General features: G+C 54.4%; 1 protein-coding gene across 1 annotated transcript in view; it reads right to left on the reverse strand.

The window, feature by feature from the left end:
* Positions 1–1030: 1030 nt before the first annotated feature.
* MN1 (MN1 proto-oncogene, transcriptional regulator) overlaps positions 1031–25680 on the reverse strand; it is a 49669-nt gene continuing 25019 nt past the window's right edge. The window contains exon 2 of the mRNA XM_070769770.1: positions 1031–3985. Coding sequence (XP_070625871.1) covers positions 3804–3985 — 182 coding nt within the window. The 3' untranslated portion in view covers positions 1031–3803. The remainder of the gene's footprint in view (positions 3986–25680) is intronic.

Consider the following 25680-nt stretch of genomic DNA (forward strand, 5'->3'; position numbering starts at 1 on the left):
GAGCAGCTAACACCCACACATACACACAGATGAGAAAATGGAGGTGGGGTAAACCACTTGTCCATGGCCCAGGGCTGCCAAGGAAGCAGCCCCCGATGCAGAACCGCCCACCTCCAAAACACCATCAGCTGCACCATGAGCTGATCGACATGACGCTAACAGTTTCCGTATCTGGAGCCCGCCCATGTGCTGCGTCCACACGCACTGTCTCCGAGAACGACTCCACGAGCGCTCACATGGTGGATGAGGAAACAGAGGCGCCGAGCACCTGTGAAACCTGCCAGAGGTTAATGAAGCTTCCTGGGACCTGAACACTGGGGCCCAAAAGAATAACCACCACCCAGCGCAGCCCCTTGCCCCTGCCTCCCTCCTGCACCAGTGGTTCCCAGCTCCAGGGGCTCACGTCCTGCACAGACACTGAGCCATGCTTGGAGACATTTGGAGTTGTTGCAAGGGAAGCGGGGGGAGAAGAGATGCTGCTGGCAGTTGGTGGGCAGAGCCCAGGAACAACGCTAAATACACCAGAGTGCACAGGACAGCTGCCCCTCCTCTGCCACAGAGAGAGGGTCTGAGATGACCCAACTTAGAACAGCATCAATGCACACGTGGGCCTCCTCTGCCACAGAGAGAGGGTCTGAGTTGACCCAACTTAGAACAGCATCAATGCACACGTGGGCACGCGGGCGCGCACACACACACACACACACACACACACTACAGCATCCAGACCCACATTCCCATCCTCCATGGGCTTCCCTGGTGACTCAGATGGTAAAGAATCTGCCTGCAGTGCAGGAAACCTGGGTTTGATCCCTGGGTCAGGAAGTTCCCCTGGAGAAGAGAATAGCAACCCATTCCAGAATTCTTGCCTGGAGAATTCCATGCCTGGACAGAGGAGCCTGGCAGGCTACAATCCATGGGGTCCCCCCCCCCAAAAAAGAGTGGGACACAACTGAGTAAAACAATGACCAGGTAAAAGGGGAGGGGATGGGGAAAAATAAGGCAAGCCCCGCCCACAAATGTACCACAGTCACCATTAACGTCATATTTATTGTTATTTAGCTGCTCAGGAAAACATATACAGGTATATACAATATGCATGAATACAGAAGACTGCACTTTACATATTTTTTTAAAAAAAGAAAGAAAAAAATAACACTCAATTTCATGAGCTATTGTCACAGTCTTCCAACCAAGCATTTCAGAAATGAATTTCTTTTAAGAGTCAAAAAAGATTACAGGATTGCCTAACACACAGCAGAGTTAAGTTTCCATATTTTACATGTGCAATAACGTTTTCATATTCTTTCCCGAAGAGTTTTGCTATGCAGTACCGATTACCAGTGTTTGTGGAGTCTCGTGGGTTGGGTGTGTTTTTAATTTACTTTTATTCTTTCCATTAAACCAAATCTAGTGAAATAACATCCTTTTGCTTAAGGCTATTTTTAAAGCTGTTCCATTCTGGGGTCGTGGGGAGCGAGAAAGTTGAAAACTTCAGGGGTTTCCGAGGTTGCCAGGACCATGAGCTGATGGCCTCAACGCAGGGAAAGTCAAAGACAGAAGTCAAGACACTTGGCTCCCCGGCCTTAAGCAATTAAGGAGAAATCATTCCTGTTTAAGAAATAAAAGGATGAAGCTCTCAAACAGCTGTACATTGCGGAATCAGAGGGGGCGTGGAGTTTCGCTCGGACCATGGCTGGCCCTCCCGCAGCCCACTGCAGGAGGGGAGGTTCCCTGCCCCTTTCTCTCCTTCACTGGGTGAGCTCCCACCTTCTTCTCTTTGATCAGTCCACACCAGCTGCTCCCGCCTGCCTTCTGCAGGGGCCGGGGCCAACCCAGGTCAAACTGCCCATGCAGGAACTTCAGACGGTCCAGACTCAGACCCCGAGCCAAAAGGGCCAGCAGGAGGAAAGACGAGGAGGGGGAAGTGGAAAGAGCCAGATTTTTCTGGATGCTCTTCTCCCTTTGCTAAAAAGTTCTTTGAAATAAACAATGTGGGTGTTGTATGGTGAGCGCAAAGCCTTCAGGTCACTTGCTTAAAAAAAAAAAAAGCCGGGTCTGAAAACTCTGGGGACATGGGGCAGGGGTAGGGGGAAGGATGGAGGGGGCGTGAAGCTCAAAATGGAGCATTTAGTAAGATGCTCAGAAATTGAAATTGAGCAGAAGAGTTACAGATTTGGGTGACGTGGTGTCAGTCACTCCTTGGCTGGCCCACCCTGGAATCTGGGCCACCCCCACCACCCCCGTGAATCACACAAGCCCTTTGCGGTCATCAGCAGCACCCAAAGACAGCCTCCCCTGCCCGCGCCGGGCCTCCACTGACGGCTGCTCTGGGAGCACCAGGTAAGAGGCCTCAGCTGGGTCCCTGCTCACCCAGCCACTCCTTCACCTCTGCTCAAAGAAGTCATTCCTTCAGGAGATGCTCAGGACATGGCTCTGGTTTTGCAGCAGGCTAAGATTACACCAAAAGCGGGAGAGGGGATTCTGGGGTTTTAAAAAAAGAAAAAGGCCAAGAATCAAAGTCACTTGTTGCAGTCCCTTTCTCTCCTCTCTAGCCCTCGGGAATCTGCAAACTCCTCCAAAGAAGACACACAGGCTGGGAGGCAGGAAGGGGGCTTGGCCAAGAGAGCCTGGGGGCTCCTTTACTCAACCAGCTCCTCCAAAAAGTGCTGGGCCCTCCCAGGGATGCGGGGGCGGCCCAGAACGGGGAGAAGTGGGGGATGACCCAGGAACCACTCCTTCTGGCCCCGATGCCTGGTTGGCCACAGACGTCGGGAAAAGTCAAGGCTGAGACCTGACCCTTCAGCTCCAACACCCCAGACCCAGCCGACCTGGCCCAGAGCAGAGCGGGAGCCTGCCACCATCCCCGTGTGGACCAGGGATGCTCCGCACAGCGTGAAAATTCAGGGCCTGGGCGTTGGTGCAGAGGCCCAGAAAAGGAGAGAAAACACCACAGTCGAATATTCCAACTGCTTCCCACAGAAGCAGGCTGGACACGTCATCACCTCCATCGCAGTGAAAGGCAGCTCCCAGCAAAAGAGAGAACGGAGCTGAAGGCTGAGCGTGTGCTTGTAGGAATGAAAATATATATGTCTATTTTCTTAGGGAACAGACAAAACAAAATCTCAGGCGGAATACCTAAGGGGGGCATTAATTGTTTGGCTCCTGCCTGACTGATGACAGTTGGGTGTCAATATATAATATTGTGATGACAATTTGACTCTCACCCGGCAATATTCCAGAACTACTATTCTCCAGGATTTCCATTTTAATAAGCAGTGAACAAAGCAAAAGGAAAAAGAAAAAAAAAAAAGAAGGTAGGGAGGAACAAGACCAAAAGAGAATTAAAAAGGAAAGCAACTCTTGTCTTATTATGAAATAACAATACTTGGACATACAGCAGCACGAAAATAAAACAAGGAAAGAGGTCATCTAAAAAAACGTATGCCAAGATTACAGAAAAAAAAAATGGGAATTATCTAGCAGGAAGAAAATGCTTCAGCAAAAGTTTGCTAACTGCAGAAGGGTTAACACTGGTAACATACCGTGGCAGACAGAGTTTCTTTTTTAAAAAAAAATTTTTGAGGTTTTTTTTTTTTTCCCCCTTTAAATTAACCCCTTCCGGTCCATATGCCACTAAGCAGGTACCAACCTAGAAAAAAAGAAATCACCCACTCAGCAATAGTGGCCCTTTCGAATTCACGTGGTGGGGGCAGGTAGGGGCGGGGTCAGGTGAAGGGGGGAGAGGAGAGAGAAAGGGGGAAGGGAGGGCCTGGTTGGGGGAGGGGGTATTTCTTGTCACTTCAAGTCAGGGCGGCCACGAATGTCCCGAATCTGTTGGAAATGTCGGAGTGCAGGGACCGCCAGGTGGGCACAGAGGCTCGGGCCTTGGCATCACCCACGTCGTCTGTGCAGTGGACAGACAGGCACTGCAAATGGCTGCCGGGCTGGGGTGCCGAGGCCTTGTTCGCAGGGAGGTCGTGGGCTGCAGAGAAAGAAGGAAGACAGAACGTTAGCTGCTTGCTTGACTCTGCAAGAGGCCCTGATGGGGACAGAGTGGCAGAGGCAGGAGGACAGGACAAGTCCAGGCCCTTTTTTTGTGCCTAAAGACAGCCCAAGGAGATCTAAAGTCGCTTGGTTTGAACCCTCATGCTGTTGCCTTTGACTTGGGCTGTCACACTTTAGCCAAGGGAAGACCCCTCCCTCTTGGGTCTGTTTTTCTCCACCACCTTGGAAAATAGAAGAGTTAGGCAGGATAAACTCAGAGTTTGCCCATCTCTGATGGACTAGAGTTCCCACAATATTAACTGCTCCTGAAGTAAGTTAGGAAGGCTTCTTGGAGGAGGCATATCTCAACTGAGTATTGAGGGATATGTAGGAGTTCATCAGATGCAATGAATTAAATAAGAGTGGGGAGGATCATTCAGGTCTAGAATATAACCCATTCTCTTGTCATCCGCTAGACAGACATTTGCTAAGGGGCTGCTATGTGCTGGGAACCCCCTTATGAAGTACCAAACTGCTCAGAGCAGTAGAGACTAAGAGTGTGGACTCTCCAGCGACATCAATGCCTTTGCCCATCCCCAGCTGCTGCATGAAAGAACTTTCAGTGATAGAGGTAAGGGAGTCCACTCCTCTCCTACACCCGCAATGAAAATGCCCTCAATTTCCTTCTCATTCAGTCATACAGCACCAGAAACAGCATAGACCATAGCCATGCTTTGATTAGACATCTTTGAGGGGAAAGAAATTTGACAACCATTCACACCTAGTATAAACTATATTAGAAGACAACAGGAATTGGGAGTCCTAGGACAGGGAAGGAAGAGAACAGTCAGTTCAGAGGACTTCTAATTTACTGTTGCCCAGTGACCCACAGTTCTGTTCTGAGGCCTATTAAATCATGATTAGTCTCATTGTTCCATTTTCAGAGTCTGACTCTCAGAGAGGCAAGGTGACCTGCCCAAGGTCACACAGCCAGCCAGGAGCAGAGTGGGGTTTGAAGATAGACGGATAGTGAACTTCTGACTCAGCAAAAGTGAGAAGAGCAGGCCTTGGGGGTGGGGGCCCAGCTCCGGCCGAGGGAGCACACCCAGATACTGAACTCCATGACCGGCCCGCCCTCCTCAGCACACTACGCAGGCCCAGCCTGGGCCCTGCGCCAGGCAGGAGTCACCCCACCCATCCCGCCCTCTGGGATCTGGGGGGGTGGAGGGGGGCAGGCTTCCCCCGAGAGCTGAGCCATGGCCTGCAGAGAACAATCCTCCCAAAGGGACGGGCCCAGGCAGCCAAGGCCAGGCGTGACTAACTGGGTTTGGGGTCCCCACCCCGAAGCCCCAAAGACATCCGGCTTGGGAACCTGCGTTCTTGGGAGGAGCTGGGGCTGGGAGGGAAGATTCTCTCCCTCTTCTTTCCTTCATTCAACTACGAAGACTTCACTGCCACCCTACTATGTGCCAGGCATGGTGGTGAGCCTGCAAATTCCAGCAGGAAACAAGGCACTCTCTTGTTCATCCTCCTCCTTCTGCATCTGACAGTGAGGCTGGGAAAACAGCGTCAGAGCCCAGTCACTTTGGAGTCAGAGACTGCAGCCTGAATCCCAGCCCCACTGCTGTGTGCACAGGGTCTGACACTTTTCCCTCTCTGACCCTCAGTTCTGTTCACTGGTAAAGTGAGGGTGATGCTGCCTCCCTTGGGGTCTTGTCACAGGTGTCCTGGCACGCAGACATATTCCCAGGCAGGGCTGCTGAGACTGTCATTCATGTCTGGGGTTGGAGAGGCAGCCCTTGCGAGCATCTAGAAGCCTTCAAGCCTGGTCCCCTCCTTCAGACTAGCCAGCTGGGCGTGTCCCTGACCATGAAACGGGAGTCTTTGCCCATTTCGTGGGCAGGGAAGCTGAGCCTAAGGTTTCAACGTCAGTTAGAACTGTGATGCTGTGACCCCAGGAAGCTAGCGACGTCAGATTCGGGGTCCCCTTGCCCCCAGCAGGCCCTGGATTCCAGCCACGCTGATGCACAGCCCTCACATCTCCACTCTGAGCCCACGCTTGCCTTGCTTCCAGTGACACCCTGCTGCTTAACACCGTTGGGGGTATTTTGTTCTGAGCATTGCAAGATTTAGATTTGGGAGAAGAAGTAGCATCTATCAGAGGGTGGAGAAAGAGAAATTCTGAAAGGGGTTCCTTATTTCACTTTATACATTATTTCAAGGAGCCAACACAGCAAAGCTTGTGCCCATTTTACAGGTAGGAAACAGAGATCCCTGCCAAAATTTTCAACAGCTAAAGACAGACAAGACCCAGACGTGAGCTCCGAACACCCGGCTTCCTGGCTCTGCGGCTGATTCGCCAGAAAGACAGACACAGGAGGGCCAAGACTCTCACAGGAGCTGGGTTTGCTCAGCGATGGTTCCAGATTGCCCCAAATGGCCATGTTTCCTAAAGATGCTCTCTTCCCAAGATAACAGACAACTCAAATGCACGCCATGCGCCAAAACCAGAGACAGCTGCTCTTCTTACTTGGGGTGGATTTAATGAGGGCGTGGCAGGCACACAGCTGAACACGTCCGTGTATTATCTAATGCCATCCCCCAGCAAACCCAGCAGTGGGGGGACCCTTCTCCCCACTTGAGAGGGGGCACCTGGGGCTCAGAGAGGGTGAGGGGCTTGCCTGGCATCACAGGGCATGGGCATGGGAGGAGGTCTCCTGGCCCCTCTGCCTGGGACAAGCGAGCGAGTCTGGCATCCACGGGAAACGTTTCTAGCAGAGAATATGACTCTTCGGTTCTCAACAACCCAAGCATGACCAAACTCATCCTCCCGCTGGGTCCATTCCAGCTGGGGGGACCCAACATGCCCTCGGACCGCGGCTCCCCTGGGCTGCCGATAAATCAGCCCTGCAGGAGCCGCCTCAAGTCAGGGCCTGCCCTGGCCCGGGGCGGGGAGGGGCCTTCCGTCCACCCTCCTCGGGAGCAGCAGACGGGCCAGCCCCCACGCTAGGACCCAGAGATAAAAGCCGCCCCCCTCGCCCAGCTCCCAGGGTTGGGAGAGACCCTGGGGTTACTCAGCGCCCGGCACTGGCAGACACCACAGAACCCGCTGGGTGTTGTCCTGATCTCCCTTGTTGGCTGTCGGCCTCCCCCATCAGACTGTGGCGGCATGGGGGAGGGGCGGGTCTGGCCTGTTCAGCTCAGCTGGGCCCCCGGCATGCTGACTGTGAAGGGACTTTCAGCCCTATTTGACAGATGGGAAGACTGAGGCCCCAAGGGACAAGGAGCTGCCCAGGGCTCACCCGAGGCCAGGTCGCCAGCTCTTCGACCTGCCCTCTCCTTTCAGAATGGGCTTCCTGGAAGGGTCGGGCTGAGATGGAACCCCAGATCCTCCAACCTGGGCCACTGGCCCCCTCCTGCATGGCCTCAGTTTCCTCATCTATATAGCTTAGGGGAGGGGGCCGCAATTCCCATGGGCGTGGCTCTAGGCTGCTGGAGGAGGCCAGGCAAGACAAAGAGCTGGGCTTCCCTGGTGGCTCAGTGGTAAGGAATCCACCTGCCAATGCAGGAGACATGGGTTCGATTCTTGGTCCAGGAAGGTCCCACATGCTGCGGAGCAACTAACTCCACGCACACTCCTGAGCCTGTGCCCTAGAGCTCAGGAGCTGCAACCACCGAAGCCTGAGAGCCCAGAACCTGCGCTCCGCAAGAGAAGCCACCACCACAAGAGGCCTGCGCGCCACCACCAGAAAACCCCCCCGCTGGCTGCAGCCAGAGAAAAGCCCACACAGCAGCGAAGACCCAGCACAAACAAAACTGACTAAATAAAATTATGTGTGTGGGGGGAACTGACTAAAAAATTTTTTTATAAAAGAGAAAGAGCTGATGACGCCCTGCCTATGGGGGTCAGTTCCTGAGGCCAAGGGTGGCATCGACTCAAAATTATAACCACAAGGTGCCTCAACCCAGGCAGCCACAGGGGCTGAGATGAGGGGCTTCCTGCTCACAGGACAGGATGGCGTGCCTGCCCAGCAAAGAAGGCCCGAGGGGCAGTTTTTAAGGTCATCCCCCAATCGGCCAGGCTTCCCAAGTGGTGCAGTGGTTAAGGATCTGTCTAGCCAACGCAAGAGACACAAGAGACGTGGGTTAGATACCCAGGTAGGGAAGATCCACTGGAGGAGGAAACGGCAACCCACTCCAGTATTCTTGCCTGGAAAATCCCATGGGCAGAGGAGCCTGGTGAGACACAGCCCATGGGGTCGCAAAGTCAGACATGACTAAGCGAGCACACAGGCACTCTAGTGGCCGGAAGGTACCACCTGAGTCCGCAGGCACAGGGCAGGACCTGAAGCTGGGACGCCTCGCTTCTCCTCTCCCTAAAGGCTCTCCCTGCCGCTTCCCCCTGTGCACAAGCCCTGGCTGAACTATCCAGCCCCTTCTCAGCCACCCCTCCCTAAACGCCACCGACCTGGTATCACCCTACCAGCTGCTTCGGGCTCGCCCTGATGCCGACACAAGGCCACGTCGGATTTTGTCTTCAGCGCTTCCCTATCCCGTAAATTCCACAAAGGGAAGAAGGAGAGAACCTTGAGCCGTTGCCCAGAAAGTGACCGTGTGAATAACGGATGGAATTCCATTCCTCCGGTGGGTTCCGCAACCATCGCGGCCTGCCGACTGTGGAACGTGGGACCTTCGGGCACATCACCCCTTCATCTCTCAGAACCTCAGTCCCAGGAAATGGGGGAAATAATAGGACTGGCCGTCACGGAGGCAGGGACGAGGATTAAGTGAAACGATCCATGTAAAGTGCTTAGCACACAGCGCTCCCGCCATCGCCGGGAGGACTGCCCTGTGTGGCTGTGGACCAGCCCTGCAGGGACCGGCAGGGCCGGGACGGCTGGTCAGAGCGCTAACGGGGACGGCTGGGTGACCCTTGGGCTGGCCAGCCGCAGCTGGGGTGAAAGGGAGAAGGGAAAAGACGCTCCTATCTTTACCTGGGGACGTCTCGTTGTTAATTTCACTTCCTGAGGTGCCGCCCATGGAAGGGGATGGGTGTTTCTTTTTTTAACGTCAGCAAAGCAGGCCTTGTCACTGCTTTGCTCTGCACTCACTATCCTCAGGAATGGGTTCCAGTCTGGGTCAGCCATGTGCTCAAGCATCCAGAACTCTGTGGGGTGGTAGTTACCACCCACCTCCCACCGCCACCCCCCAACCCCTCCCATAGCAGCTTAAGTGCTGCCTCGGCGGTACCCACGGCCACCACTTTGTTCTTGAACCCTCAAAGAGGGGGCTTTTGACTGGTCATCTTCTGTTCTTCAGCACCCCGTCCCCAGAAGGAAGGCCAGATTATGGGGGTCAAGGGTGGGCTCCAGATAGCACCCGGGTCAGGGCCCCCCCGGATGCTAATTCAGAGTGTGGCCTAAGCAAGGTGTTAACCTGGGCTGTAAAATGGGAAACTATTCAGGGGCTTGGAGGAGGATAAAGTGCAATCCCACAGGTGAAGGCTTTAGCACGTGATCCACCCTCAGAAAAGGTTAGCTGCTCTTGCTGCTGCTGCTACTGCTAAGTCGCTTCAGTCGTGTCCGACTCTGTGCGACCCCATGGACTGCAGCCCACCAGGCTCCCCCGTCCCTGGGATTCTCCAGGCAAGACTACTGGAGTGGGTTGCCATTTAGGATTTTTATAATACTCACGACACTTCAACAGCCCGGGGCTTTGGAGGCAGGAAGAGCTAGTGTGGCCAGGCGCCGGCCCTGTGCCGTGGGGCAGTTTCTCTGTCTCCTTGGGGGCCAGGGGCCTGCCCTGCCCCCTGCCCGCCAGAGGCTGGGGGTTGGGGGTCCCCCTCCAGGGTACAATCCCAGGCAGAGAGGCGAATTAGAATTCCATGCGTATTTTTAACTCGAAGCTTATGTAAGGAGCAGTGTGGGCCCCAGAACACAATAGCGAATGACTCTCGCCCGGCTCACCAGCTCACCCTCGCCGGATTCCGACAAAGGGAAATGTATTTTGGTTTTTCCTTTATTTGGACCTGGAAGGGACGGGGGGCGGGTGGGTGAGGGGGAGACGCTGGTGTCTGTGACAGCTGCCACTCAGCTAGGGACTGGGCCACTGGGCCTTGAAGCAGAGCCGGCAGGCCAGGAAGGCACAGGGCTGAGCCGCTGAGCCACCTGTTCTCAGCATCTCTGTCCTGAAGCCTGGGAGTCCCTTAGGGCCCCTAGACACATCCATGTCCCCCCAAAGACGCTCCTAGCTTCTAGTCCTAAAGGCCAGGCCATTGCACCCAGGCTACTGCTGGGCATCAGTCTTCCCCAAGCTTAAAGTCCAGCATCAGGGAAGGAAGGGCTGCCTTCAAACTTCACCACCCACTTCTCTCCCGCCCTGCTGCTCCCACCCCGGTCCAGGCCCCCCACACCTGCCTGCAGGGACCACCTTGCCACTCTATCTGCTTCCACACTGGCACACACACCCCTCTTCCCTGAGAGTCAGGTGAGAAACTCTAGAACACCAAACAGAACAGCCCCTCCCCTCCTGCTGAAACCTTCCATGCCTCCCCAGTGCCCCCAAGATAAAATCTCCAGCGTCCCATGACCTCGCCTGCTGCTTTCTTGGGCCTCTAGCCTCATCTCAGCTATAAAGCCTCTCAGAGAAGCCTGATCCTTCCCACCTCCACCCCTCTGCTCCTGATGTTTCTTTTGCCTTGAACACCCCCTCTCCCCCACCGCGCTCCTCACCTCTGCTGACTCCTACCATCGACCTGGCTTGTCAGCCTCATGGTGATGTGTCCCCAACTCCCCCCGCTTGCAAATGGCACCCCTGCCACCAGCCACAATAACAGGAATGACGCCACCAGCGACCGCCCCACCAGCTACAGTGAACTGGCGACACACCTCCCCTGGCAGAGAGGGAATCCTGAATTCCCGGCCCCTTATCAATAGGTCACCAAAGATGGAAAACATCATGGGGAGATTTGGGAATCAGAGGACCTGATGTCTGCATCTCAGCCCCTGGCACTTTCCCCAGCCTCCGCTTTCCCATTTGTAGAAGGGGTAACATTCCCACCAGTAAAGTTCAGAGAAGCCTGGCCTGGACAGAGACCCCCCAAAGCCAACACACCCAACAGGCTCCCCATGGTCTCCCTGGGGGCTGGCACGCAGTAAGCACCTGATAAAGATTCGTGAAATATTTAAATGAATTATTCACATTCAATGAAGGCAGGAGGATGAGGTAGGTGCCCTCCGAAAGCAAGGGACACCCTGCGTGCTGTGTGATCCTGGGCAACTCTCTGGGCCTATCTGGTACACTCAGAAATGGATAGTGGTGAGTAGACGTACTAGACAGCATATTTAAAAGCAGAGACGTTACTTTGCCAACAAAGGTCCGTCTAGTCAAAGCTATGGTTTTTCCAGTAGTCGTGCATGGATGTGAGAGTTGGACTATAAAGAAAGCTGAGCACTGAAGAATTGATGCTTTTGAACTGTGGTGTCGAAGAAGACTCTTGAGAGTCCCTTGGACTGCAAGGAGATCCAACCAATCAATCATAAAGGAAATCAGTCCTGAATATTCATTGGCAGGACTGATGCTAAAGGTGAAGCTCCAATACTTTGGCCACCTGATGTGAAGAACGGACTCATTGCAAAAACCCCTGATGCTGGGAAAGACTGAAGGCAGGACGAGAAGGGGACGACAGAGGATGAGATGGTTGGATGGCATCACTGACTCAATGGACATGAGTTTGAGCAAACCCTGGGAGTTGGTGATGGACAGGGAAGCCTGGCATGCTACAGTCCATGGGGTCGCAAAGAGTGAGCGACTGAACTGAACTGAGTAGATGTACAAGCCCCCAGATCTTTTCTATCCCTTTGGGGTGGTCAGATTTTACATTCGGTGAAGGCAAGAAGGTGAGATAGGTGCCCTCTGAAAGCAAGGGACACCCTGACATACGCTGACCTCGGGCTCTGTATGGGACTGGGCCTCGGGCCAATCTCACTGGACCAACCCAACACCCAGGGAGAGGAGGCATTTTACGGGGGAGGAAGCTGAGGTTCAGAGAGGGAACGTCACTGGCTCACAATCACACAGCTGGCCTGCGGCAGAGCCAAGGCCACTCTCAGGCCTGTCTGATGCCAGAGTCACAGGAGAAAGCAAGATGTCCCAGCCAAAGGGCGGGGACAGCCTCTCCGTCTCCATCATTCTCGTTCCCACCCCCCTCCTTCTCAGTCCCTTTCTCTCGTCCACGCCTTCCTCCCTCGTCCTCATCTCCTCTGCCCCCTCCCTCCCTCCCATTCTCTCTCTCTGGATCAACGCTCCCCCTTCCAAGGAGAGGACCCTGAAAGCACGCAGACGGACTAAGAACAACCCCCGGTGATACAGCAGCCCAGGACAAAACCCGAGACCCCATTCAGTGACTTCTCCATGGACGCTGACCATGCGTTTCCACATCAGCCCCTTTGGACTGGGGAACAGGCAGAACACGGCCCCGCATGGGGGGCTCCTGAAGAGGAAGGAAGGGCCCCCTACCAACAATCGGGAGGCCCCACGAGTGTGAGGAAGGGGCCTTGCTCCAGCCACTGGGGCAGCTCTGTCTGGGGAGAGGCTCAGCCAGGCCCCTGGAAGCCTTCGGAAATTAATTGGAGTTGACTTGGCTGAGGGCAGCTGTCATTTAGATTGAGAACTGGCCGAGGGCTCCACTGAGGCGAAGCAGAGAGGGCATCGCTGGGACCAGGCTGCTGAGAGCTGGCGGGGGGCGGGGGCTGGGACTGGGGTGGGGGGCTGGATTCCGGGGACCCTCCCCAGCCCCAAAGGAGGGGGCACCAGGGCGGTGTGTGAGCCCCAGAGCCCTCTCCCCAGCCTGGGCATCTCCTCCGGGTTCCTCCTCCTGGCGCCTGCGGCCACGTGGCCAGTGACCTGTGACGGATGTAGCCCTGTGCACCCCTGGGCCTCTCCCAGCCTGCCAGCTGCCGAGACATGACAGGCGGGGGGGGGCGCTGAGCCCACCCCTCAGCCTGCACCTTCCTTCCGATAACATCCACGAGGGACACACCAAGGCTGCTTGTGCATAGCCCGTGCAGAGTGCTGGCTTCAGGGCTGTCTTCGGAAATGTTCACATCTCCCTGCCTCAGTTTCATCATCCGTGGAATGGGGCGGGAGACGGTATTCTTCTCATAGGGCTGTTGGGAGAGCCCAGTGATAATAACGACCAAAGTACTTCAAACACTGCCACACACCAAGGGTGCCCAAGGAATAGTAGCTGCTGTTAGTATTTCTATGATTATTCCCCTTGTGGCTCAGCTGATAAAGAATCCTCCTGCAATGCGGGAGACCTGGGTTCAATCCCTGGGTTGGGAAGATCCCCTGGAGAAGGGAAAGGCAACCCACTCCAGTATTCTGGCCTGGAGAATTCCACAGACTGTAAAGTCCGTGGGGTCGCAAAGAGTCGGATACGCCTGAGCGACTTTCACTTCACTTCTTCACTGTGATCATCACACTGGAGATTCACTCCAGCCCTGTCTCCAACACAGCCCTTCCTACTGTTTTCTTACCTTCTCACCCACAATTCACCCCCCTCCCCATGACACTGGGCCCAGTGCTGTGTGCCCCTGGGGCAGGACACTGTCCGTCTCTGAGCCCCAGTGTTCCACCCGTACACTGGGGGCAGCATAACACCAGGGCCGACACCTCGCTGGGCTCCCCCACTCTGTCCGGTGTGTGGTGAGCCATTCAACCATTATCTTTAGAAAACAAGACAAATCTACACCCATGTTTCTAAAGAATTAGAACCAAAACGCTGTCAGCCAATGGGAAGAGAAACCAGATCCAGTGACAGGTCTCAATTTTAAAAATAAGCTTTTAAAACGCAGATGCTTTGGGTGGAGGATCTTGGGGTCCTCTGCCCTGGTCATCCACTCACTGGAGAAGCTTGAGATCTTCCCAAGTTGGGTCAGCAGGGCAGCAAGCGGCCCGCATGGCCAGGAAACTTCCCATAGCGCTGCTGTGTCCCGCAAGAGGGCTCTGCTTGGGGGTCAGTCAAGGGACAGTCATGCCCTTTGGAGATAGGTTGGTTCAAACACCAAACCTGTCAGTGCCGGGCTGTGTGGCCCATGATCAGCTGCCTTGACTCCCCAAGTCTCCTAAAAACAGTCTTCCTCACCTAAAAACTGAGTCTGGTTGTTGCTGCCTTGCAGAGAGGGGATGAAATTCCTGGTACCCAGGATATGCTCCATATCTGGTTACCACGATCATTTCCCCAAACCGGGCCGGGGGCAGCCAGTAAGAGGGAGTCCTTGAGACGGTGATAACGACATGATGACAAGCTAAAACATCACAAGCAAATGCATGTTCCTGGCTGTGTGCTGGGTGCTGGGCTCAGAGAGCCCCCGGAGATGTGCTGGAAAACACGTAACTGCAGAACAGAGACAATCCCTGGGGAACGGGTAGGGACCCGGCAAGACTTTGCAGAGCAGGGACACGCTAGGGGGGCTTGAGGATGAGCATAAAGTTCTGCCTGAAGGGAAGCAAGAGGGGAGCTCCAACCCCACTGTGATGGGTTCAGAAGAGTAAGAGGTCAGCCTGGGGACCCCAGTTTAGGGCCTGGGGGACACAGAGGAAGAGGAGGCTGCAAAGCTCAACTGGACTCAGTTGTGGAGGACTGGAGACTCCGAGAGAGGAGCCTGGCTTTGTTCCTGCAAAGGAGACCCGAGGAAGGTTTCCACACAGGGGAGGAACTTTGGGAATCTGTCAGAATTAATAAGAGGCTTGCACCTTCTCCATCCCAGCCCTGACACAGGACACCCGACTAAGAAACTCTTCCCCTCGTTGGAGACGAGGTCCCTTGCTCCCCAGCTCTAAGCAAGCATGGGGATCGGATGGCAGCCCCATGAGAACGATACTCTGAGAGAGCGCCGGTCCAATTGGACCTGCCATTCCTCCCCGGCGTCTTCTGAGTCAGACACCTGTAACCCAAGTCCCCAAGGAACCCAGCTCCGGTCCTACTCCCAGCCCTGCCATGCCTCAGCTGGTGGGCTCCACGAGACTCCACCTCTCACATCCCCTCGGCACAATGGACGTGGCCATTGTGCCTGTGCTTTTACATCACTGAGTCCTCTCTGAGGATACAGGTGGGGAAACTGAGGCACAAAGCGGCAGAACTGCACCCCGGGTTATCCACTGACGAACAGAAGGGTTGAGGGCAAGCTACCTGATCCCTCTGCTTCGCAGTTTCCCCATCTGTGAAATGAGAGCCTATACCAACAGGGCAGTGCTGCTGGGTGACTGACCTTTGATAGAATCAACTCACAGACAAGAGCTAGTTGGCACCTATCGTGTGTTTGTTCTTTTAAACTGACTCCTTCCTCAGCGGAACCCTGGAGGGCAGCTTCTATTCTCTTAGCCCATTGCACAGATGAAGAACCAGCCAGCATTAGCATATTACAACCCCTGGGGTGAGTCCGGCCCACTGTCCGTTTTTATAAATAAAGTTTTATGTGCACATAATAATGCGCAAATGTCTACATTTTGTCCATAGATGCGTTCATGCTATAGTGTCAGAGCTGAGTCATTGTGACAGAGGTTGTACAAGCCACAAACCTAAAATATTTACCATCAAGCCCTTTACAGAGAAAGTTTGCCAATCCTTGAAGGCTTAGAGGGGTGATATCACTTGTCCAGGTTCACACAAGTGGGAAGGAACAACCAGTAGGTGCTCAATACGTGCTCCCAAGAAAGGTATTTGTGTGCCAATAACACTGCTGATCTGTGAAAACGCATATGGTGACCCGTAGGGAATCAGAAATGTCCTCCCCATTCATGTGGTCCTGGTTTACCTTCTCTGGCCATGGAAGAAACTGATTTAAAAATTAAAGAGACAGTAAAAATGCTGCTTGTAGGGGACAGGGGTTGTTGTTAAAAAAAAATTCTTGTGGGAAGTTGCTGTATAGCACAGGGAGCTCAACCCAGCGCTCTGTGGCAACTTAGAAAGATGGAATGCGGTGGGGGGTGGGAGGGAGGTTCAAGAGGGAGGGGACATGTGTACATTCATGGCTGATTCACACATGGTTCATACATGGTCCATTCATGGCTGTTGTATGGCAGAAACCAACACAATACTGTAAAGCAATTATCCTCTAATTAAAAAAAAAAATCTAGACCAGAGAAAAAGAGATTTCTTTCTTTTTCTGAGAAAGACATTATCAAGAGCATCCACGAATGCAATCAGAGAGGAGAAAGGCAGGCACCGGAGGCGACGGGCAGCCACCCAGCACTCACGGCCCCCCGAGGACCCTTCTCAGCTCAGCCTTGACTCGGGGAAGGACTGAGGAATGGGCAAAGAGGTCGGTGACAGGCTGGGCGGGCTCTGGTCGGCAGAGCTTCCACCCCGGGGCTGGGCCGGGACCTTCTCTCTGGCCAATCCCTTTGGTCTCCATGACAGCCCCATGAGGACCGAGGTCACACCGCTAGACAGTGGAGAGCTAGAACCTGAACCCGCATCTGTAGCCCTTCAGCCACCCCGGGGCATCTGCTCGGCCCGGGGAGGGAGGCGGGTAGAGCGGTGGAAGCTGGTCAGGGCCTGGGAGAAGCTGGCTGGTCGTTCTTCACTCCCATCCAAACAACAGGGACCAAAGCTCCTGGGGTGCCTGTCTGGCAGGCCCACCTCCCAGGGGTTCCAGCAGATCCAGTCTCGGCTTCCTGGGAAGAGGTGTGTCTACTAAAAACAAACCCCGACCTGCTTTTCCCTGCTTGCTGGGCTCTCCTCCCCTACTCCAGGAAGCCGGCTGTGTGACTTCAGGGGCATCACTGGCCCTCTCTGGGCTGCCATCCCCATGGTACGTATCAGGAGTCCCCGCTGCCAGGCCTGCGACCCTGTGACCCGTGACCCGGTGACCCTGGCTTCTTAAAGAAGCCACCCAAGTGTGTGTTCCCCACTTCACATTGTGCTACAGGCAGATGGGAAATTTTAGCCAATCTCTGCCTCGGAGTGATGGAGGGGACTGGCTTGGCCCTGAGCATTCTCACAGGGCCTGCCTCTGGGGTTGCCCTGCCAGGTGGGGGCCACCGCATTCCTTCCAGGCAGGGAGCATGGGACGTGGCAGGCACAAGGGCGGGGGCTAGGTGACTAAGCCGACCCCAGTCTCGCCTTCTGTCACATTTTCCCTGGTCTGGACGCATTTCACAACACTCACACTCCACCTCTTGGAAGCCTTTTCCGGATCTGGTTTATGTCTCAGGTATGGAGAAGCAGGATTAAGACTCAGTGCCTCAACTCCTGTGGCAGAGGTCACAGACCCTTGTCCCTGTGACCTTCTGGGGAAAGCAGAACGGGATTCTAGGAAGACCGGACTGACTGGCGCCGTGCACTGGAGAAACCGAGGCCAGAGAGGGCGGGTCCAGGGCAGCAGCGTGGCCCAGTCAGAGGGTCCAGGCCTGCCTGCCTAAGCCGCCACGCGGTCCTCCTCCACGCAGAAGATGTCAGTCACGTCTGCAGCACGCGGTCACCAAGTGTGGCAACGCTATCGTGCCAGCTCTCCCCTCCTGCTGGACTCCTGCTTCCTTCACCTAAGTAGCAATTCCACATTCTCCCTACTCACGAAGGTCTCTCCCAGCCCCTCAGGGGGCTCCAATACCCACCAGGCTGTAGCATCTGGGGCTAACCATGACTTCTCAGAACTGTCCTGTTCTGGGCTACTGCCTCAGAAGGGGAGTTCCATGAAATCAGAAGTCCTGACTCTCCGATTTACCCCTGTGGCCCTGGCACCGGGTACATGGTTGACTCTCAAACCATATGTGCTGACTGCAACAAACTCTAAAAGACAAATCATTAAAATAAGGAAGACTCGAATCACATCACCTGGGCCTCCAGACAGACCTGAATAAGGGCTTTTCAAGGTTTCCTTGATGACAGAGAAGCGAGGCTTCATTAGGAGGTCTCCCCACCGCCCCTCCCCAAAAATCTACTGAGAAGGACCACTCCCTCCAGACTATCCAGAAATGGAGGGGTGGCATCCATTTAACTCTCCAGACTCCCAACCCAGTCAACAGACTTCCTTCAAAGAGGAAGTTAGAAATCTCACCATTTATTTTAGGCCTCACTGGTGTATAAGAAAGGCACAAGATGCAGGCAGCTTTAACAGAGAGAAATACTCAAGGGTCAGTGGACAAATGCCAGCAATCTCCTTCTGCCGGAGGACGATGGCCCAGGGAGGCCCCCTCTCCTGACCCACGCGCCCACCAGACACCCTTCCTGCCTATGGATCCTGAGCCTGGACCCGTTGGAATAACCTCTGAGATGTGCTTTAAGTTCACACAGGACATGGGAATCAATTAGGTTACTGCCAACACTTTTGGAGAAGGCAATGACACCCCACTCCAGTACTCTTGCCTGGAAAATCCCATGGACGGAGGAGCCTGGTAGGCTGCAGTCCATGGGGTCGCTACGAGTCGGACGCAACTGAGCGACTTCACTTTCACTTTTCACTTTCATGCACTGGAGAAGGAAATGGCAACCCACACCAGTGTTCTTGCCTGGAGAATCCCAGGGACAGGGGAGTCTGGTGGGCTGCCGTCTATGGGGTCACACAGAGTCGGACACGACTGAAGTGACTTAGAAGCAGCAGCAGCAGCCGCCAACATTTTAACACCATTTCTTTTTTTTTCCTTTTCCAGGGAAAGGAACCACACATCCCAGACACCATTCTATGCATTTCTTGACGTCTCTGTATTGGGTCCTCTTGTTAACCTTTGGAGGGCAGGGCTGTTATTCTTTTTCTTTTCTTTTCTTTTCTTTCAGTGTTTGCCCTTGGGTTTGGCTCATTGTGTGCACATGTTATTCTTTTAATGGACGTTAGGAACAGGTTCAGAGAGGTAGGGAGACTTGCCCAACATCACACAGCTAGGGAGTGACCAAGGTAGGATGAAGTTGTTTTCCAAAGGCTCGCTAGTTTTGTCCCACACCGGAAAGAGAGGGAGAGGAAGGAAGGAAGAGAGAAGAAGGGAAGGAAAGAATAAAGAATGATTCTCAGTCTCCTAAAGGCTGTCGCCTGGCCTTTGGTCTTGGCCCATCCACTCTGTTCATTACAAGGACTGATGCTGAAGTGGAAGCTCCAATACTCTGGGCACCTGATGTGAAGAGCTGACTCACTGGAAAAGACCCTGATGCTGGGAAAAACTGAGGGCAGGAGGAGAAGGGGGCGACAAAGGACGAGATGATTGGATGACCTCAAAGACTCAGTGGACTCAGTTTGAGCAAACTCCGGGAGACAGTCGGGAGACAGTGAAGGACAGGAAAGCCTGGAGCGCTGCAGTCTGTGGGGTCGCAAAGAGTCAGACACAACTGAGCAACAACAACCCACTCTGTGTCTGGGAACGCCTGCCTGTTTCCTGGGGTGCCACGGGATGAGAAGAAGGTGGCCTTCACATCATGGCCTGAGGGGGGCATCTGATCCAGGCCAGGCCTTGCCCACTGCAAAGTCTGAGCCCTGGGGAACCAGGCGCCCTGGGGAAGGCAAAGTGGAGCAGAAGGGAAGAGCATTTATCATCCTGTACAGAGCTCACCCACCTGAGCAAAGCTCTTGCAGAGGTGGTTTCCAGCTGCCTGGGGGCAGGTACTGTTGCTAAGCAACAGTCTTTCACCCAACGACCTAGCCAAAGTTCGCAGCATGCTTGGGGTATAACAAATTGATGACCTTGGGGGCCTCTCTAGGAGTCTAGAAGCAGGCTGGCCTATATGGTAGCCACGACACATGTGATGTTTTAAATTTAAATAGAAGATAAACATCAATTCCTCATTCACAACTAACCACAGCCGTCTGGACAGTACAGACACAGGAATCCCCAGGAATCCCCATCACTGCAGAAGGTTCTATTGGACAGAGCGGGTCCAGAAGTATAATCTACCAAGTCTCTCCCGATCTGTACCAGTGGCCGCTGTGACCACTAGCTTTCTTACAAAAGGAAAGTCCTATGGCCTCTCACACAGGAAGTTCCCATAGATGGAGGCAAATTCTGAGCCGGAAGGAGCCACAGGGGTCATCTTTTCCAGGATTATCAACCACCTGGGACTCACACGGAAACATATTTCCTCTTGAGCTCACGGCAGACATCGCTCGTCAGCCTTGGCACTCCGTCCTGTGGAAGCCAGACACAGCCTCAGAGTCTTTCTCAACACAGTGCTCTAGGCAGCCAGAACTAATCCATCCAGAGCAGCACTTGACACTGAATCAGTAAGTCTGACCTAGTCCAATCACAGACACGAAGGCACTGAGGCTCCGTGAAATAAAGTGACTTCCCTGGGGTCAGACGATGGGTCAAGGCCACGTTAGGATTAAAACTCACATCTCCGGCTTCCTGTTCTCCCCACCACATCCCCCCCACAACCCCGTGAAAGCTCTGGATAGTACAAGTTCAAAATCTTCAAAAGAAGAGGCCAGGAAATGCAGCGACTAAAGACTAAGCAGAGTGATGGGAATATTAGCAATAATAATAATAACGATGCCAAGCTATTGATCACCTGCTCTGTGGCTGACCCCAAGCCTCACTTTTCACCAGGACCTTCCATTATTCTCATGACAACCTGTAAGGAACACAATCACTCTTCCTGTTGTCCAGAACAATGAGCAAAAGGAGACTGGAGACCTCGGGGACGCGCCCCAGGACTCACCATCACTAAGTGACAATCACACTCTGATATTGGTAACTGGCATTCAGAGCACCTAGCGCGGATCGTGTGCAGTCCCACAGTCCTCACTCCAACCCAAGACAAGCCCTGATCTCCTTTCACAAGACTCTCCCCCTAGTCCTCTCTGGCCAGCACAGCAGATGGATCCCACAATCCCCTGCCTTAATTCATGGAATGATCAAAATTGCCCCCATTTTACAGATGGGGAAAACTGAGGTTCAGAAAAAGGAGGTGTTCTGGGCCAAAGTCCCACAGTTGGGAAGTGGCATTGCTGGGACCTGAACCCTGGGGAGAGAACACTAAACCTCCTCGGGTTCCGTTTCTGGAGGTCCACTGTTGGGATCTTCCGGGCAGATTACAGGACAGGATGGGTGCAGGGCCACCTGCTGGAAAAATCAAGCCTGGTACTGCTTGCTGAAGCTGCTCAAACATGAAGTATGCAGAAGGGGCTGTGCGTGTCCAACCGCTTGGACCTCCGCAGGGCTCACTGCCTTGGGGAGAAATCACCACTGCGGGTTTAAGTCCTGGTGATGGGGACACTCGGGCGCAGTTCACATCTAGCCACCGACAAGCCACTGCCCGGCCTAGCGAGCACCAACTCAGCCTGCTCTCACCCCTGTGCTTCACCACCTCTCGGTACAGAAATTGCCCAAGACTAATTTTAAGTAATATTTAATTTTATCAGGGATAATTACCTGAAATTAACTCAGCTTCTACCTGGAAGCATTTTGTTACCACTGGCTTTCCCAGGGAGCTGGGGCGAACACTGAGCCCCACCTCCCACGAGCAACCGGGGGAGGAGAGAAGGAAGAGGGCACTGGGAACAGGCAGTGGGTACCACCAAGCCATCAAGCAGAGATAAGGGCTAGCGCTAAAGTGAGCGCCTACTGTATGCCTGTGTGAAACGTTCCTTGGATGGTATCACTGAGCTCCCCACAATCCTGGAGGTGGGCATGTTAGACCACACCCTCCCCAGGTCCCCCATTTACAGAAGAGGCACAGGATCCCAAATGGAATAGGAGCAGATACCTATGAGCTGTCAGAGAGAGAGCCGGACTCTGGCTGAAGCCCTGCCCGGCCACCTCCTAGCCGTGTGATCTTGGACAAGCCTGGGCCTCAGTTTCCTCATCTGTCAAATGGGAATAAGGAGAGTAAACTGCCCCAGTGGCTTTGAAGAGTCCATAAGAGAGTGCAGACAAGACACTTGGCACAAGCGGGTGCTTGGTGAGGGCTCCAAGGACACTGCTGGCACACTCACCATCACCTTCATCTGGCATCACTGCTTTCAGGCTGGGCCTTCCGCCCCCACTGGCCCCCATTTGAGGCTGGGTTGGGGGAGGATCAGGAGAAGAATTTGAAGAAGGAAGGTCTGGCTTTTTCGGCCTCCCCGAGGTGGCCTCACACACAGAACCTCTGAGCCAAGAAGTACAAATGGGCCCCCGAACAGACTGAGAAACCCAGGCAGCCCCTCCCCAGGCTCTAGCCCCCCAAGCCAGCCCTCCAGGAGCCCCATTTAGGGGCACAGGTTCCCCCGGGGCACCAGGAAGAAAAGGGGGCCCCTCTCCCACAGCTGCTACCCTCGCCAGCCTCCCCGAGGCCTGAGGGGGGTTCGGAGCGGCTCTCAAAGGCCGCCGGGCGCCGGGGGTTCATTCAGCTGTTTTCGGGTGGCTCCAATGAGTTCATTTTACCACGGCAGAATATTAAACAGCTCCTGGGGAAACAGATGCTGGGCTTTGGTTTCAGAGGGAGGGAGGAAGGGAGGCCATGGGCCGGCGAGGGGAGAATTCAAGTTCCGCTTCAGGTGGCTCCAAGGATGTTTTCAGGCTCAGCTCAGCCTGAGTCGTTGTCACGGTGACTGGGGCCTGGGGACCGAGTGCATGGCATCATGCGGGGCGGGGGCGGGGGGGGCGGTGCAGACTGGCACCTTGAATGCCTCACTCAGGTCTCACAGCCACCCAAGGAAGCGGGAGCTCTACTATGCCCATTTCACAGACGAGAAAACTGAGGCACAGGGCGGCAGCATGATGCACTCAAGACCATGCAACACAAGATGGCACCGAGACTGGAACTCAGGCCCCCGGACATCCCCTTGGTCCTTTTAGCTACATCACTGTCACTCACTGCCCCATGGTACCCGCCTGAGGGCAGATACCAAGGAAACGGACCCCTGGACAGACGTGGAGGTGCTGGGTGCCACGCACCCCTGTACTCAGATTTCCTTCCACTTCCTATCATCTTAACAATAATTTCCCACATCTGAGCAGCTCTCTCGGAGGCTGCCAAACACGTCTGGGAGGATCACTTCCTCCGAGCTTCCTAGCAGCTTCCCCATTCCAGATGGGGAAACTGAGGCCCAGCCAGAAGGGCGAAACACAAAGCCGCTGCCCAATTAAAGGCAACAGGATGGAGCCCACCCTCCCCTGCTCCCCCTGCAGTGTCAAGGCCCAGACTCATCCCACTGCCCATTGAGAAGGCTGGCATTCTCTCCCCACCGCCAGAGCACAGAGAGCGGAGCAGGCTTGCCCAGAGCCACATAGCCGGGTTCAGAGGTCAACCCCCAGAGCCAGGCTGGGGTGGAGCCCCTCAGTCCCAGCTCTCGCTGGCTCCCAGCTCTCCGCAGAGGTACTGGTCATAATATGAAGCTTCTTCCCTTTGAGACTTCATCAGTGCCTACATTTTTCCCCCTCTGTGATTAGGAATAAATAATGACAGCTCCTTGGAGAAGGGATTGGCAACCCACTCCAGTATTCTTGCCTGGAAAGTCCCCGGGACAGAGGAGCCTGGAGGGCTACAGTCCATGGGGCTGTAAAGAGTCAGACATGACTGAGCAACTAACACACAATGTGTATTGAAGCTTACCAGGTACGAATCACTGATCATAAAGCTTAATGTATATGAACCGGTGTAGCCCCCAGCTACACTGGACCCCCACGAGGTGGACACTGCCATCATCCTCACTTCAGAGGTGAGGAAGCGAGCCTTGGGGATCAACACCATATGGTCTCCCAGTTGCCGCTGGGCAACTCCACGGGTGATGGAGACCAGGTGGTCACAAGGCATGAGCTCGGTACTGTTTTTCCTGTTCCCATGCACTGGCAGTGTCCCCGTGCTTAGGGGCAGCCTGGCCCAGTGGGCAGAAAGATGAGAGTTACAGGGCGGGAGCAGATCTGGCTACACCCCCCACCGGCCACATCCACAAGCAGGTCCTTCACTGCTCTGCACCTCACCCTTCTCGTCTGTAAAATGGGTCAACAGAAGCAGCTACTTCATAGTCGGGCGAGGGTGACTCAGAAACTGGCACAAGCTCAGCTCTCAAACTGGCCCCCCTGCCCTTTCCATGGCTGTAGATGGTTACGGAGTCCAGACACCATCCCAGAGCCAGGACTTTTCTCTTACTGGGCCATAGAGATGGAGGCAGGGATTGGCGGGGCTGGGCAATCTCCAGTAAATAGGAATCAAAGGTTCAGAACAAGAAGAGCTGAGCCTCCATCTCATCCCTACCTGCTATCACCAGGCCTCCTGAGCCTCAGGCTTCCCATCTGTGAAGTAGGAAGCCTTCTGGGATGCTGACTGGGTTGCTGTTGTTCAGTCACTCAGTCGTGTCCGACTCTTTGCGACCCTATGGACTGCAGCACACCAGGCTTCCCTATCCTTCACCATCTACCAGAGCTTGCTCAAACTCACGTCCTTTGAGTTTGACGATGCCATCCAACCATCTCATCCCCTCTCTTGCCCCCTTTTCCTCCTGCCTTCAAACTTTCCCAGCATCAGAGTCTTTTCCATCAGAGTCACACTGATGGAGTCAGAGCGACGAACGTGACCAGACCTGCCCCACCAACCCCGTTTCCAAATGGGCACCATCTTGAGTCCAATTTCCAGCACAACACAGGGGCTCATTACGTACTCCGGGGACCCCAGACCCAACTTGCATTCTTCCAAGGGCTGCTGATGTGACTGCCCCAGCCCTCATCCTGCTCCCCTGCCCCCCACCAACACCATGGTCAGCGGTGGGGGGCGGGGGTAGTTTTCAGCATGCTAGGTGCCTGAATGCTCAGTCATATCCACCTTTTTGCGATCCCACGGACTCTAGCCCGCTGGACAGGCTCCTCTGTCTATGGGATTTCCCAGAAAAATAGTGGAGTGGGTTGCCATTTCCTCCTCCCAGGGAATCTTCCCAACCCGGGGATCGAACCCACGTCTCCTGCATTGCAGGTGGATTCTTTACTGCTGAGCCACCGAGAAAACCCCCGTTTTCAGCTTGAAACCCTAAAAAAGAAGTCCTGGTGACAAAACTCCCCTGACTCCAGTGAAAAGAGTAAGAAGAGGCGCCCGGAACCCGCAGGCAGGGGCTGGGCTCCAAAGGGTTAAACTGAGCTCTGATTTCTCCGGATGGCAGAGACAGCCACAGGCTGCCCCCTGCTCCCACTGCCTGAAGCCTGACCCCTGACATTTCCACTCCCAGCCGCACTTGCATTTAAAAAAGGGAAGGAAAAAAATTTAACCATCCACACAGACAAACAGTTTGGGTAGAAATGTGGGGGGCGGGAGGGCGGGTATTGGGGTGTGGGCAGGGAAGGAGGGAGACTGCTGCAGACTTCCTTTAACAGAGTTCAGTTCACCCAAAAACATTTTTTTTTAAAGAAAGACCTAGAAGGGAGGCAGAAGGGGGGAAACAGAAGAATGAAAAGGTGGCAGACAAGTTCTCCGGAATCACCGGGCACCACTACATTTTCTGATTAATTAACCCTGAAAGGGCCTCTCTCTCCCAGCCCTTCCTGGGGGAGGCTCTGGCTGGCGGAGCCCCTCTCTGGGGGGGATTCACTTAGAGGTCCCCGGGGCAGGGGGGTGGGTGCTCAATTCCCTCTTGCGGCCGCATTGCAGCTAAAGCCAAGGATGATAAGGAATTTATCAAATGAGATTTACACAGGGAAACCCTAATTAAGAGGTTGGTCTCCAGTTTAATTGCCTTCAAACCTAGGCAGGCGGGCCCAGGCAGATGGATTTTCAGTCTGACCTCATTAAAAAAT

Source organism: Bos indicus, chromosome 17, assembly GCF_029378745.1.
Source record: "Bos indicus isolate NIAB-ARS_2022 breed Sahiwal x Tharparkar chromosome 17, NIAB-ARS_B.indTharparkar_mat_pri_1.0, whole genome shotgun sequence".
NCBI lineage: Eukaryota > Metazoa > Chordata > Mammalia > Artiodactyla > Bovidae > Bos > Bos indicus.